This window comes from Helianthus annuus, chromosome 1, assembly GCF_002127325.2.
Source record: "Helianthus annuus cultivar XRQ/B chromosome 1, HanXRQr2.0-SUNRISE, whole genome shotgun sequence".
NCBI classification, from domain to species: Eukaryota; Viridiplantae; Streptophyta; class Magnoliopsida; order Asterales; family Asteraceae; genus Helianthus; species Helianthus annuus.
In genome coordinates, this window is record NC_035433.2 from 91,625,161 (window position 1) to 91,642,276 (window position 17,116).

General features: G+C 41.0%; 1 protein-coding gene across 1 annotated transcript; it reads left to right on the top strand.

Moving 5' to 3' along the window:
* Window positions 1–13,782: 13,782 nt before the first annotated feature.
* LOC110876296 (two-pore potassium channel 3) lies at window positions 13,783–16,305 on the top strand. The gene is made up of 2 exons (XM_022124474.2): window positions 13,783–15,224; window positions 15,859–16,305. Exons 1-2 carry the CDS (start codon window positions 14,116–14,118, stop codon window positions 16,007–16,009), a joined length of 1,260 nt encoding a protein of 419 aa, XP_021980166.1. The 5' UTR covers window positions 13,783–14,115; the 3' UTR covers window positions 16,010–16,305.
* Window positions 16,306–17,116: the final 811 nt, after the last annotated feature.

Below are 17,116 nucleotides of genomic sequence, written 5' to 3' on the forward strand. Positions count from 1 at the left end.
TGGGAATATCTTCTTCGAGAACTCGAAGTTGATGATACCCAGAACGTAGGTCATTCTTTGAAAAGAAAGTAGCACCCTGTAACTGATCAAAGAGATCATCAATGCGAGGTAGGGGATATCGATTCTTGATGGTAAGCTTATTAAGCTCAAGGTAATCGATACACATTCTGAAAGATCCATCTTTCTTTTTCACAAATAGGACAGGAGCGCCCCGAGGGGAAAAGCTCGGACGGATGAATCCTTTGTCAGAAAGCTCCTGAAGCTGCTTAGATAACTCTTGCATCTGAGATGGTGCAAGACGGTAAGGTGACTTAGCAATAGGATTTGCACCAGGCACAAGATCAATGCGAAACTCAACTTGGCGTACAGGGGGTAACCAGGTAATTCTTCAGGAAATACCTCTGGATAATCCCGAACAACAGGGATATCTTGGATAGTCTTACCCTTGCCTTTATCCTCTACGACATGTGCCAAGAAAGCAACATATTTCTTTCGCATGTATTTGTGGGCTTGGGTAAAAGACATGAGTTTAAGACCACTGACGGGTTTCTCCCCACGAACTTCTAAGATCTCACCAGTCGATAGCGGTACACGGACCAACTTCTCAAAACATACCACCCCAGCATGGTATTTGGATAGCCAATCCATTCCTACTATTACATCAAAGCTCCCGAGTTGCATCGGTGTGAGGTCAATAGGGAAAAGATAATTATTGAGATTCAACTGGCAATTTTGAAGAACAGAGTCGAGTACAACAGGTTCACCACTAGCTACTTCTACTGTCAAGGGCTTTCCTAGTTTTGTTCTAGTCATCGCAAGCAAAGGCTCAAATGCTAAGGACACAAAACTCTTATCGGCACCCGAATCAAATAGAACAGAAGCAGGATGGTTGTTAACAAGGAACGTACCGTTCACCACTTCGTTATCCGCATGCGCCTCATTTGCATTCAAGTTAAAAGCTCTACCACGAGTCGGTGCCTGATTTGCGTTTGCCAACCTCGGGCAATTGTTCCTGTAGTGGGTCAGATCCCCATAATTGTAACACGAACCAGGCGGAAAGTGAGGTCGTGAAGGATTCTGGGCAGGGTTTTGCACAGCTTGGTTTTGAGCTGCCTGATTTTGGTTAGGAGCAAAACGGCAGGTATTCGCAAGATGACCAGACTTGCCACAATTTGTGTAGATGCGACATTGCAATTGTGCCTGATGGTGGCTATTACATCTGTTGCACAGAGGTGCATTACTAGCATACTGCCTCTTGGCAGCAGGTTGTGCAGCCTGATTCTGTGCTGCCTGATTAGGAGCAGCCTGGTTAGTCTAAGTAGTGACAGCAAAATTCTTGGAAGCCTTACGCTTCTTAGATTTCTTAGAAGACTCAGCAGCCTTCTTGCCCTTTTTCTCAGTGGTGCTATCAAACTGTTTCTGCTTTTTGTCACCTTTTCTGTGGAGTTTACCCTTCTTGACTTGAGAGTCTGTTAGGGTTGCAGCTAGCTCAATGGCCTGTCGGACGGTAGTAGGGTTACTGCCAGTGACAATATCCTGAACAGGATCTGGCAAACCGTCTATGTATTTCTCAATAGCCTTATCCAAAGGCGTGACCATTGTAGGACAGAGCAAGCTTAACTTCTCATATTTGTCTGTGTAAGCCCGGTGTTCACCACTGTCTTGATTCAGATCATGGAACTCATCTTCAAGCGCCCCCTGCTCGTGACGAGGACAAAATTCTCTCATCCTGAGAGCTCTAAGTTCCTCCCATGTCTGACCCAAAGCAACCTCAGCACCTCTATCTCTCATTACCCCATTCCACCAGGTAAGAGCCCTCTTCTACAATACACTCGAGGCAAACTCGACCTTACGATTGTTCGGACACTGAACATGTCGAAATGTGCTCTCAAGACTCTCAAACCACTGTAGGAGCCCAGTTGCTCCTTCAGAACCACTGAACTTGAGCGGTTTAGCCGAGTTAAAACTTTTGAAGTTGCACGGAGCAGGTGCATTATTGTTATTGGTGGCTTGGTTTATTTGAGTTATGAGATTCGGTAGCATAGCAGCCATCTGCTGTGCTATAATAGCTGCCAGTTCGGCATCAGGTTGCTGAACGTTACGTCGAGGAGGCATTCTAAAAGAGGAAACATGAGAGAAAACGAGTGAGATCATGTGATGAAAAATGAGATATCATAAAAATCGACAAAATGCAAGGATGGTGGTCATTTGTTCGTTACCTCGTAACAAACAGTTGACACACAGTGACAAATCAAAGTAAATGGGTCATAATAATGTATCACCGAGGACATGCTCGCCTATAAGTGAACACTCACCCCAAGAGTTCCCAGGTAAGAATGACTGGTCCGATACTGTGGATTTGTACGAACACTCTAGCCTTAGACAGAAAACCCAGGGTACAGGCATTCACTCTTCCAGTTTGCACGTGTTCACATTATTTAGACCCAAACTTTGACGAGATTTTGAAAATTTGGAAGGCATTAAGCCAAAAGAAATCATCTAAGGATAGATGATTGATTTCAAAATCATTTTGGAAATTGTGTTCAAATTTTGGTAATCACCTAAGGATATGTGACGGGTATTGTTTTAAGATCTAAACACAAGTAAACTTGTGTTAGGGTCCTAGAAAGTTATAGTCTAGGTCAAAGCGTTACTAATAACCTAATTCCCTATAACCATTGGCTTTGATACCAACTCTTCTGTCACACCCCGACCGCGTAAAACAACAAACCGCGGCGGAAACATCGGGGAGTAATGCGACAGAATTATTGTTTCAACAACCATGGTAATTAAAGTTATGTATTATTGAATAAAGAGCTTACATTGTCTTTGAGTTCAAACTAAAATAACATAATTAACTGTCTTTTAAGTCACTAAGTCCCGAGTCCGCCTAAGTGAAGCACAAACAACATCATGCATTAGCACCAGAAACACATGTAAAAATAGGTACGTCAGCATAAAAATGCCTGTGAGATACATAGGTTTTGTTTATGCAGGATTCATGACTTGTAGTTAAAAGATGTGTTTAGAAAAAAAATGTAGTTATGAACCTTGTAAAACTATTTTCTTTTATGAAATCATGTGAAAATTGAAGTGAAAATCAAATGATAATAAAAGAATAATGCATGGTTAAATGAATAACCAAGTAAAAGTGAATTTGTATAAAATATGTAATTTGCCAAACAATGTCGTGTTCTTTATAAAAATGTTTCATGTCCTTGTCAAGTGGTTTAGATAACGCAACAATGTATTATACAATAAAAGCACTTATATATAGGAAGTACCAGCGGCGTATCCACCATGCTTTTATCATATAACACATAGCCCCGTTACATAAGTCACTTATCAATAACCAACAAAATGTCATGTGTAACATGTATCATGTATAACCAATGAAATGCATAGCAAGTAGGAAGACATCTACTTAAACTATGTAATGATATCAATGTGAAAACAAATGTCATGTATGGTGAATAACTAGTAATTACTCAACCATAAGAAAATGTACAAAACCAGGTTTTTTAATAAACCTAAGTTTAAATCAAATGTTATGTTTTGCAGAAAACAATGCTTTATGATTACAAACATTTATGCAGTAATGTTAATCTCATACATTCAAGCCTTGCGACTGTGGCGACAAACCTTTAAACAAATTAAAGGTTCATCTAAGTTATGTAGTCGAATTTTGTCATTCCCAACTTCCAAACAAACCTAGGAAGTCGGAAACGGGAGTTGTCAATTCCTATGGTACCATTACATACTACCGAGCGGCGTGATCAATGTTAATGAATGTATTATTGTCCTGATTAAACACACCAAATGTCATAACCAATGTAAGCATGCTATGAAAACCATGTACTAGGTATGCTAAGTAAACATGCCTGGTAGAAATGTTCATGTAAAACAATGTGCTAGCATGCTCAATAAACATACATAGCAGAAATGTCATGTAAAACAATGTGTACATATGTTAAGTAAACATATGCAACAAATGTGTAATAAATCAATGTGCTAGCATGCTTAACATACATAGCAAAACATAGTTGAAAACATGTACTAGATATGTACTAGATGAAACTTGCATGTTTATGTCATAAAAGCATGAAATGCACGAAAGTAACACGTATGTACATGTGTATCACCCCAAAGTATTTGAAAGCGGTAAAAGAGGGGGACTATGTACTCACTTGGGATTGCCTAATAGTCTTGAGAATAAGACCAAATAAGGCTTCAAGGATCACGAATCAACCGGCACCTAGTATAAGTAATTATGTTATAATCGGATCCTAAATCGGGAGATAGGATAGAATGAGGTTCTATAAATCAAATGAGTATTTGAGCTCATATGGTATGATTTAATAGACCTTACATTCTGATTTGGAAGTCTACCTAAGTGCTTTTGACCCGTTTCGACCCATTATGGTAGCATAAGCTACTATAAGGCGTCGTTAGCGTAAAACTATGTTCGGATGGTTAACTATGTGCTATGTCAAGTCTTACATGCCCAATTATCCCTAAACATGTTACTAAATCAGATTATATGTCAAAAATATGTTCACATAGTCAAAATACGGATTTATGCTTCAAAAGGGCGTTTTGGTCATTTCCTATGGGCATACAAGCTAACTAGCAAATGACTAACCAATCCTATGTGATCATAAGGTATAACCTCAGAGGTTATTCCCTATACAACTATGATCACTAAGCAAGCTTGGTCGAGTATCGAAAGGAACCTCTCGGAGAAGTTAAGGGTTGGCCCGGAGCTCTGCGGTAGCCTTTGTGGCACTAGTGGTACACAGAAGTCATGGAGTCTTCCCCCAAGTTCGGAAACAGCGGATCCTAATGATCGACCAAACGGGTCGGATTCGAAAGTCTAAGCGGTTGTTTAGACCGCTTAACTTACGACCCTAAACAAGCACTAAACTAATAGTGACGAGTTAAACATGTCAAAACATGTTTAACCTACTTAGAAAACTTAAAAGTAGTTCCTTTGCAAAATACGTGCTAAAATGCATTTTGACCGAAACTTTGACTCGTCACTACACCTAGCTAACGTGGTAATCAGTAGGTATAATCGATAAGGATTATAACCATCGTGATTACAATCACGTTGCAAAGTTCAATTAAACTTTAACTTGGCCAATTGATGGTCAAAACCGAAAGTCAAACTGTTGGCCAAACTGTTTGACTTTCTGCACTAACATAAAGAATAAGCATGAAGGAAAACATACAAGAGTCCAAAGCTTGAAGAAATAATATAAGAAAACCAGAGAGAAAGTTCCAATCACTTGAGAAAGCTTCCAAATCAGATTAGAGAAGAGATAAGAGAGGAATGAGCAATGACTCAAATGAATGGCCTTGCTATTTATAGTGATCACGGGATCACAAGATCATTCCAAGTGTTTGTGTGGCCAACAAGGATTAAATCACAGCCACACATGTGTTAGGGACTGATTAGAGACCTTGGAGAACACTTAAACTTGCTCAACACACCATAAAATTGCACAAACAGCCCCCAAAGATCAAACAGAATGCTAAAATTCATTTTCTGGTCGCTGGGCTATTCAGGCAGCCCGCGTAAGCATATGGGATGGGCTTACGCGGCCCGTGTGGGCTCAACAGTTCAGCAAAGTTTCATATATTTACAGTTCAGGTCCCTGCACTTGGTTTAAGCTCATTTCAACCCCTTTTGACCCATGTTAAGCCATTTTCAAGGCTCTACAAGGTCAATAAAGTTTAGAGGACTCAAAATATGCTCAGAAAACTCTCGGATGTCGGCTCCTTTGGTCGTACGGTCGCGTTATTTGTTAAATTACGACGAAACTCAAACGGATGCGAAAACGAACCAAATTAAGCGACAAATGGAATTTTTTGCATGCCGATCACTAAAATAAAAATATTTTAGTGTGTACAAAAATTTTGGATGTCCAGATGTGGCCAGAACGTAAGATATGCGCGAAAATGCAAACTTACGTCGTTTTTGACACTTTTAGCCCCTGTAAGATCATATAAGCATGTTTTCGCACACCGGACCTATCAAAGCTTATTTCTAAGCCATGTTTAGGTTATATATGGTATGTTTAACTCATGATCAAGTTCCGGACTATACGTTTCCATACGAAACGGTAGACTTTTGCAAGTTGACGCAAATAGTCCCTGAGAGCGAATAAACTTATTTTTGCCATACCAAACCTTCTAAAACTTATTTCTAAGTTATGTAAAGGTTATTTAAGGTATGTTAAGTTTATGTTGCTGTTCCGGAGTGTTTGTCGCGTTTTAACTGATCGTGTTTACGTATCAGTTTGCGTATAACTATCCAGAAAGCGATATAGAGTTCAAAATCGATCAAAAATCAACACGTGCATAAAATCAAACATAAATGACAAACATTGGGAATCAAAACTCATTGTTTTATTAATATTGTATTGTTCAAAGTCTGTAAAATGATTAGACAAGCACAGATGTCACACTTGTTGTATCCGATCCGTGCCATACTTTTGTGTTTCTTGGCCGGATTGTTTTTGTATTCTGCTAATGTTTGATCAGGCATTGCAGATCTATTTTGGGTTCGGATCGAACCGTTTTGCTCAATAGTTTTTTTTTATTTTTAACTAAATAAGCCTTCTCGATCTGCACGAGGCATGGGTCGTGGCCCGTTGTGCACATTAATGTTCGAGCTCTTTTTGATGGTTTGTTAGTGAGTTGTTATGCTATTTTTTGCACAAACCAAAAATATAGATCATTTTATTAATCTGATATATTGCACAAGCATATTTTCCGAGACATACCCTCTCGGCTTTAATACAGGAAGATCGAAAATACTTGATGTGTGTCGGTGTGTGATATATTTTTATGTATATTTTAAGCCCTTTTTTAACACTTTAGTCAAGTTTTAAATTTATAAAACATGATATTTTACTAACACTAATCACACATATGGGCAAGTGCACCCATCGTGAGCGTAGTATAGAGTTGGTAAGATACCGAGGTCGTCCAAGGACACAAGAGCTTTTAATACTGATTTATCCCCAACGTCTAATCAAATCAAAATTTTAGAAAAAGGTTTTAACATGAAAATAAAAACTAAAATGCTGAAAATAAAAATAAAATAAAAACAGATAGACAAGATGAATCACTTGGATCCGACTTACCTTTAGTGTAACCTTTGATGTTTTCCGCATTTTTGCACTTTTTAAGAGATTATCTTAGTTATAGTAGTAGGCCCCTCTTTTGAAGGTGACGTTACTCTCAACCCAGTAGTTTGAGTCAGCAAGGATACAATCCTAAAGGGTTGGATTATTGGAAGATAATTAATTAAGTTATTAATGCGTAATGTGGTAGGCCCCTCTTTTGAAGGTGACGTTGCACTCGGCTAAGTGGTTTGAGTCAGCAGGGATACAATCCCAAGTAGCCGGGTTAATGTATTAATAGTAGTTTACATATGAGGGGATCAAGCCATTCGCACTCCCGCCATCCAATACCAGTGGGTATTGAAGGAGGTCCTAGTAAGCTTGACCCAGGTCCTTGCAGGATCTATACACTGAACAAGGCAAGAACCTTACCAAACCATTCCCTTAACCCCCGACCAGGTAGCCAGCATATCTCTATGTAGACCGTAGAGATATGAATGTTGTAAATCTTTTATTTTATATAGACAGTATAATAACGCCAAGACACCACAGACAAATGATAAGGAAGTTTCACCTTCAACATAAGAAACTAGTTATTAAAGTCATTAATACAAAACCAAATAAAAAGTGCGAAAAGATTAAAAAACAAAAGTATTACACTAAATGCTTGTCTTCACCAAGTGATGTAAGAGACTTAGGCAAACATGGCCTTTGATTGTCAAGAACTTTTACTATCAATCTTGGATCCCGAGACTACTACACACACTCTATGATGGATGATGGTGGTGGATGTGGGTGTTGTGATGGTGGTGGAGTGTGGGTGAAGTGGGAGAGAGGTGGGTTGCCAAGGGATGCTTTTGAAGTGAACCAAGCACCTCTATTTATAGCCTGCACAGAAGCCCGGACACGGCCCCGTGTCCACTAGGCACGGCCCCGTGTCCATCCACTTTCTCTTTCTTCATTAATTGCAGTTTGTCTGTATTAGTTGACCACGCCCCCGTGTCCGCTAGGCACGGGCCCGTGTGCAGAAGCCTATCTGTACTATCAAGATTTTCTTGGATTCTGCGAATCTTAGCGTTGACCACGGTCGTGTTGAGCTGGGCACACCCCCGTGTTGGGAAATAGAAGTTTCTATACTTTGTTTTTTCTGCAGACACGTGAGCACGCCCCCGTGTCCGCTGGGCACGGGGCCGTGTTCTTCCTTCTAATCTCTTGTTTTTGCTTGGGAAGATGCTGTCGAGGGGTCGGGCAAGCCACGTTTATTCCTTTTCTTGTATTTATGTTAGATTTGGCTGCATTTTTGCTTCTTTTGTTCATTTAAGCGCATTTAACCCTGAAAATACAAAAGGAAGACAAAAGCACACTTTTTCCAACATTAGTACTAAAAAGGGTTAGTTTTATGCCTCGTTTGATGAAATTTATATTTTGCATTTTACACACATCAATACTTCTGGGGCATTCCCTCCTGGTTTTACATAAATGTAATGAAAAACAAAACATAATGATCTTTTTGGTGTGGTGATTGAAGATGATTACATAAAACACTTCTTTAAGTGTACTCCATTCCATGTTCTCGGAACTGGAGTGCCATCTATCTTTTCTAAGATGTACGATCCTTTCTCGCTGGCCTCTTTGACCCGGTACGGGCCTTCCCACTCTGTGTCAGTTTTCCAGATGGCTTAGCTCGGCTTGCTTCGTTGCTTCAGAGTACGTAGTCTCCGATTTTGAACTTATAAACTTTGGCGCAAGCATTGTAAAGTTTTTCAATCTTTTTCTTCTACCGGGCCTCTTTTATTGCTGCCACGTTCCATCGCTCTTCCAGCATGTCGAGATTCGATCGGAGCTCCTGTTAGTTTTCTTCCCATTTCTTGATTCTTTGATTTAGGAGTCCTATTTCGGCCGGTATCACTGCCTCGGTGCTATACGTAAGACTGAACGGTGTTTCACCATTGCTTGTTTTGTGCATGGTCCGATGAGCTCATAATACGTTCGAGAGTTCGTCCGCCCAACCCTTTCCTTTTGTTCTAAGTCTTCGCTTGATTCCATCTACGATACGGCGATTTATTTTCTCCACTTGCCCGTTCCCTTGAGGGTGGGCGACAGAAGAGAAGACTTGGTTGATTTTTAGGTTTTCACACCACCGCTTGAATGGATTTTCGGCGAACTGCTTAGCTTTGTCACTCACGATGTACAGCGGTAGGCCGAAATGACACACGATCTGCTCCCAAAAGAATCTCGTCACATTATAACCGGAAATTACCGAGAAGGGTCTAGCTTCCACCCATTTGGTAAAGTAATCTACCGTAACGAGCAAGTATTGCGCGCTTCCACTTGATCATGGGAAGGGTCCTACGATGTCGACGCCCCACCTCTGAAATGGCCATGCTGAAGTTACCGGAATCATTTCATTTTTGGCCCGGAGACTCACATGTGTATGTTTCTGACATTCATCACATTGTTGGAGTTCTTTCACCGCGCTTTTGTGCATTCCCGACCAATAATATCCTGCATTCTTTATCTTTGTCACGATCATTTTTGGTCTGGCGTGAATGCCGCAGATTCCATATTGAACTTCTCTTACAATGTAACTGGCTTGTTAGGGATCGCGACATTTTAGGAGTGGACCCAGGAAGGTTTTTTGGTACAAACCTCCATCCTGCATCTAGTATTGAAGCAAGTTGATTTGAATTTTTTGGGCTTCGGCCTTGTCAACTGGTAGGACATCATGAACCAGGTAATTTACGACTGGAGTCATCCATGTTTGGACCGGAGCTTCTATTTTCAGAACTTGAGGGGTGGCGATAGATAGTGCAGATAAGACTTCAACCCGCACCTCTTTCGCCAAATGACTAAACGACACTGATGCTAGCTTGCTCAATGCAACAGCTTTTCTGTTCTTGCTTCTCGGGACATGTTCGATTCTGCATGAGTCGAACGTCCCCATGAGTTGTTTTACTTGATCCAGATACTCTATCATGCTGGTTCCATTGCTTCATATTCACCCCTTACTTGGTTCGCAACTAGCAACGAATGAACATGTGCCACTATATCCTTCGCTCCGACTTTTGCTACTAGACGGAGTCCGGCCAATAGTGCCTCATACTCTGCTTCATTATTGGAGCTTTTGAATTATAGGCACAGGGTATACGTCATGTCTACCCCATTCGGATCAGTCAGGAACAATCCGGCTCCCGAGCCTTCAGCACTTGATTCCCCGTCTGTATATAGTGACCATGGCTTTTTCGGGGCTTGCTCCGGATTTGCAGTTGCTTCATTATCATCTGACATTTCTACTAAAAAATCTGCTATCATCTGTCCCTTTATAGGACCTTTGGTCCGAAATGTGATGTCAAAAGCACCAAGTTTAATAGCCCACTTTGCCATCCGACCAGATACCTCGGGCCTTCGTAGGACGTACTGAATTCTCTGGTCGGTTCGGACCTCGATTGGATGGGCTTGAAAGTATCGCCGAAGTCTTCGTGAGGCATGCACAAGTGCCAAAGCTAGTTTTTCCAAATTTGGATACATTGTTTCGTAATCCTTCAATGTTCGGCTGACATAGTAAATGGGGATTTGGGAGCCAGTTCGGTGGGCGACTAAAACCGCGCTGATCACACCATGCGAAGCAACTAGGTATACCGTCAAAACTTCATCTTCTTCCGGAACGGCGAGAGTTGGCAAGGTGCTCAAGCAAACCTTTAGCTCTTCGAAGGCACGGGTCGCTTCGTTCTACCATTTAAATTCTGATTTACAAGCTTTTTCGGAGAAAATCCATGAATGGCAGGGATTTGTCCGCTGCCTTGGATAGAAACCGGTGAAGGGCTACAAGTCATCCGTTTAAGGACTGGATCTCCTTGACCAAGGATGGAGGCTTCATGGTGAGAACGACGTCTACTTTGTTTGGATTGGCTCGTAAGCCATTTGATCCTACCATTACCCCAAGAATTTTCCTTCTTCAACTCTGAATGTGCATTTCTTTGGATTCAACTTCATGTTGATACTTCAGAGTCTGGTGAATGTCTCGGGGATGCCTTTGAGCATGATTTTTTCATTGCTACTCTTAATCACGATATCATCAACGTATACCTCCAAATTTCGATCGATCTAGTCTTTGAAGGCCTTGTTCATCAGTCGTTGATACGTTGCTCCGACGTTTTTCAGCCCGAAAGGCATTTTTGTAAAGCAGTATATCCCTTCATTCGTAACAAAGGCTGTTTTGTCTTCGTCTTCGACAGCCATCTGTATTTGGTGATATCCTTTGTAAGCATCCAGAACACACTTTAGTCTGAATGTGGCGACGGAGTCAATCTTTTCATCGATCTCTGGCAATGGAAAACAGTCCTTTGGACATGCATTGTTCAATTTGTTTAATCGATGCACATTCTCCATGAATTATCCTTCTTTCGGACCATGACTGGGTTGGAAACCCAGGTCTGGTACCGAACTTCTCGGATAATTCCGGCGTTTGGCTGGCAATAGGTAACCTGTAGGTAACCTGCTAAGACACGATAACAGAAAAGTACACCATGTGATTTTTTACATTTTTAAAAATAATCAAAATTTGAAAGTTAGGATCCATTATTTCTCCTTCTAGGTGCATAAAATATACATCTGTCTTATAGACATTGGATATAAAGTAGTTAAATAAGTCGTATTCATGTTTAAAATTTCTGTTGTTCGCGTTATCAGATACCTGTTAAACCTGCTAAGACACGATTTGCCAGCCCTACGTCTAGGAGACTCTTTACATCCCTTGCAATTGACTTGGCACAGTCAGGGGCCATGTGCCATCTTCTTTGTGCTATTAGCTTAATTGACTCCTTTACGTTCAGCCGATGTTGTGCCAAAGATCTGGTGACCCCCTGCATGTCAGAGTGCTTCCAGGAAAATACGTCGATCGAGCTGGTAAGTAGATCCCATAGGAGCTTTTTTGTACGCTTTGGAAGTTGGGCTCCGATCGCCACCTGCTGCTCCGGAAATTCCGGATTGATCGCCCATAGTTCCGTAGGAACTTCTGATTTTTGTGCACTTGTTTCTGCCGCGTGCCTGACTTCTGCTACAAACGAGCTTGACTCGGAAAGAATGGTGGCGACCCAAGATTCGGTGGGGAATTTTATGGCTCCGTGTATCGTAGAACTGATAGCACCGAGAGCACGCATTCCCAGGCGACCAAGTATCACGTTGTGTGCTGAGTTGGAGCCCACAACCAGGATGAGCTGTCCAGCGATTACGGCGGAAATAACAACTGGACCATCTCGAGCATCATTAGGATCGACCGGCGGGAAGTATGTTGGCTGATGTATCTAGGCTGCCATGTGTTGATTCGATCGTTTGTTCCCCCTGGGTTGAGCAGTTCGGATCAAGTTGATACCTGCTTCGGTGTTCGGGTTATCAGTTGCCACTGCTAGCTTTTTACCGTCTTTGACTTCTTTCACAAGGTGAGAAAGCTTGCCGGAACATTCGGCCTTCTCGATTTCCTATTTAAATGCCCAACATTCATCGGTCGTATGCCCTTTGTCTCTATGGTACTCACAATATTTCTTGGAGTATTTGTCAGACGTAGGGCGTTGCTTAGGGGGAACAGGGAGCCGAGTAGTTTCGGTGCTGAGGATCTCGCTCGGTGATTTTGACTATTAGGAGAAGGTGTTAAAACATACATGGCCTGTTCGGAAGTTGCTCCGATCTGGCTTTTGATACGGGCTTCGCTTTCTATTCCAGCTGTTGTTTCTATCTTTTGGAGGCGACGCATTCCTTCTCCATGACGAGGTTCGAGCCTTAGCATTTTTGGCTGCTGCCTCGTTTGGCTGTCTGCAGGCACTCTTTCCTCGAACGAAGGCTCGAGCTCATTCCATGAGTACTTCCATGGTTTTTGGCAAATCTTCGTGGAGTTTTTCTACGAGTTGGTTGTTGCGTACTCCGTGACAAAACCCAGAAACTCGCAGCTGATCAACCGCTCCACTGATCTGCATGCTCTCTCTATTGAAACGATCAAGGAAATCTTCCACCGACTCGCCATCACGATGCTTTATGTGGTGAACTTCAGTGATATCCTTCGAACAACGCCGTTGCTGGCAAAAGTTTTGCAAGAAAATTCGTCGAAAATCTTCGAAATGATTGATCGATCCTTCTGGCAATCCGTCGAACCACACTCGTGCCGAACCAGTGAGCGTTTGTGCAAACATGTGGTACCATGTTGGCATGGGCCACTGTTCGACTTTCGCGGCTCCGGCAAATGCGAACATGTGGTCGTCCGGATCGGACGTACTATCATAGTATTTTAGCGTTGGTGGCATTTTGAGCTTAGACGGAAGCAGATGGTCTGTCCGAAGAATGACTAGCGTCTGGCCGTTCGGTTCGATCCAGTGGCGTCTTGTCTTCGGTGACTAGCGTTCGCTCCCTGGCAGAGGATGGTCGGTCCGGGGTGGATGATGTTCGGTTCGGTGCCTGGCACGTCACCTCATCAGCTACAAAATACCGTCTCAATTCATCCTATTTTATTAGAATCGAGATGTGATATGGTTCCGAAGAATGAATCGAATATGAACAGTTGCAACAAAATTTCATTCTTGAACAAAAATCCATTTGCCTACCCCACTATACATTCATATGATACAAAAAACCCCGAACCCTCCTAGGTAAATAAATTCACACCTCACGTTGGTTGTAGCCATCTTCTTCACATACATGAATGATTCATTCGCCCAATACATGAGACAGATGTCCATCACCATCTCTATTCTCTAAACACCTATCAATACGCATAATTATAATACGTATCCTTCCTGTTAATTATTCCCGTTTTTTCTCCGTCAATCTCTCTCGTTTGAATATTCAACAATCATCATCATCATCACCAACGAATCTTCTGCTTCAATTTCAAAGATCTGACTGCTTCCTGCCTGATTCACTTTCACTGGTAAAATCTTCACTTTCATTTCTTATTTCATACTTTCGTCTTCTTCGGTATCCACCGATTAAAGCGGCGATGGATAAAGAGCCACTCCTATCGACGACGAATACACCATCGGTACTCTGTCCTCTACCCGAAGACGATGAAATCTCCATACCTGTAACCCTAACCCCTTCAGAGTTCAAAGATATGCTTATCTTTGGCTCTCCAAGAGAACCAATTGTTGATGCGTTAGCTTTGTCTTTCAATAATAATCAAAGGCCGTTTGCTTCTGATTTGAATTCGAATTCGATATTAAGCCCTGATGGTGATCCGGATCCTCCTCCGTCATGGTTATCAGATCCTAATTATTCATTTGGGAAGACTAATCTACACCGCTCCAAAACAGCACCTGCTATGGCTGCGATTAATGATTTTGAGCATCCTGCAGCAGAGACCAGACCGCCTCAGTCCAGTTCATCCTCGATTGTTCGCCAAGCGGTATTGCTTTTGATCTTGTATTTGTCACTTGGTGTCGTCATTTACTGGTACAACAGGGAACATTTTGTTGCTTCTGAGACACATGTCGTCGTTGATGCCCTTTATTTTTGCATAGTTACAATGTGTACCATCGGCTATGGTGATATAACGCCTAATACTGTTGTCACCAAGCTCTTTTCCATTATGTTTGTGTTGGTTGGGTTTGGGTTTATTGATATCTTGCTTAGTGGGATGGTTAGCTATGTTCTGGATCTGCAAGAAACTCATTTGTTGCGGTCGTTAAAGCATGGGGGGCATGATGTCGATCATGATCATCCTTCGTATATAATTGATGTGAAGAAGGGGAGGATGAGGATTCGGATGAAGGTGGCGTTGGCTTTAGGGGTTGTGATTCTTTGTATTGGGGTTGGTGTTGCTGTTATGCATTATGTTGAGAGGCTAAACTGGCTTGATTCCTTTTATCTGTCGGTTATGTCTGTGACTACTGTTGGGTATGGTGACCGGGCTTTTAGGTCCATGGCAGGGCGTATTTTTGCTTCCATTTGGTTGCTTGTGTCCACCCTGGCTGTGGCTCGGGCCTTTCTCTATTTGGCTGAGGCTAGAGTGGATAAGAGGCATAGGAGGATGGCTAAATGGGTTCTTGACCAGGGTTTGACCGTTTCTCAGTTTCTTGCTGCGGATATTGATAACAACGGCTATGTCAGGTAATTATTTTTTTCATTGGGTTTATTAATGTTTTGTTGAATGTTAGATCAACTGTAGATGTATATATTATGTATATGACATCAGATTAAAATGGCTCAACAATTAAAATTTGTAAAGAGTAATATTACTAATATGTACGGTTTAACAATAGCTAGTAAACATGTATCTAGTAGTGACATATATAACATGATAATTATGAACCTTTTCATGCACATCTGGGCGGGGATTTGGGTATGTGTGAGGCTTATATGTGAAAACAACCAAAGGGATAAAAAAGTTATGAGGCTCATATTTGATAGCAACCCAAAGGGAATAAGAAATTATGATGATAAAAAGGCATATGTAAACTGATGACTTCACACGCCTCGGCTTTTGGGACCTAAACGTCTAGGAGCGCCTCAAGCTTTTTAAAACCATGATACATGGATTAAACAAGTGTAAGGAGCATCAAATCTAGATCCGATAACAACTGGTTTACGTGAATCATTAGTACCTGGTTGGCTAAATGCCACAGGTTATGAGAACAAGAATATTAGTGGATGATCATTTTTTTTAACTGTCTTGCTCAGAATGTCTTAGTTACTGTGCCTTTTGGTCACTAGATTCTAAATTTAAATATTTACATGGTTTCAGCAAGTCAGAATTTGTGATATACAAGCTAAAGGAGATGGGAAAGATCTCGGAGAAAGACATATTACAAATATGCAAAATATTTGATCGGCTGGACACTGGAAACTGTGGCAAGATCACGCTGGCTGACCTTATGCAGAGCCCCCATAACTAGAAACAAACACGATCATGTGAAAACATACATGGCGATGGGTGCAGTAGCAGTTGCATCTGGAGAGTTGTAGATAGGTAAAACTCGGCCCGAGACGAGGCTATTTATTTATTATTTTAATTTTGGTACCGAATTGAGTATGGACTCGTGCAAGCTTGCACTTAGCATTTGTATCCGACGCAAGTAGCAATTTTTATTACTTAGAAAAAAACATGTAGGTATGGTTTGAAAGTTTTTCCTCTCTTCGTAATGATCTGTGAGAAACAATCATTATTAATTATTAAATTTGCCATCCATAATGATCTGTGAGAAATAGTCATTATTAATATCATTAACTTTACCATTAAATCTAAAATAATGATTTCTGGCTGGATCATATCCATATATTAAACGAATTACATAAGTCAAATGAATTACATAAGTTTTTACCCTAATCTGTGTATGAAACTTGGGATTAAGCACGTTTATTAAACGAGCATCAACTTGGCTTGAGCTTGGCTTATACTCGTCTAGGTGACAACACTTTTAACAAACAAGCTTGGCTCATACTCGTTTAGGTTTCAAAAGAGTGTATCATTTGTTTGAGGTATCTAAAACTCTGTTTGACTAAAGTCAACCACTGTTGGTAAAGGGTAATCTCTGTTTTGCCAAATCAATGTTTTTCAAGACTCTGTTTGTAACCAAACAGAGGTTTCAAACATATGTTTCTCATATCACTGTTTGAAATCTTAACCTCTGTTTCAAAAACAAAGATTACAAAAGGAAAAACAAACAACTGATTGACCAAAAGTTAACAGACGTTTAACCTTTATTTTCAAAAACCAAACCTCTGATTAATAAACAGATTTTAGGCTTCAAAAGAGTGTATCATTTGTTTGAGGTATCTAAAACTCTGTTTGACTAAAGTCAACAACTGTTGGTAAAGGGGTAATCTCTGTTTCGCCAAATCACTGTTTCTCAAGACTCTGTATGTAACCAAACAGAGGTTTCAAACATATGTTTCTCATACCACTGTTTGAAATCTTAACCTTTGTTTCAAAAACAAAGATTACAAAAGGAAAAACAAACATCTGATTGACCAAAAGTGAACAGACATTTAACCTTTGTTTT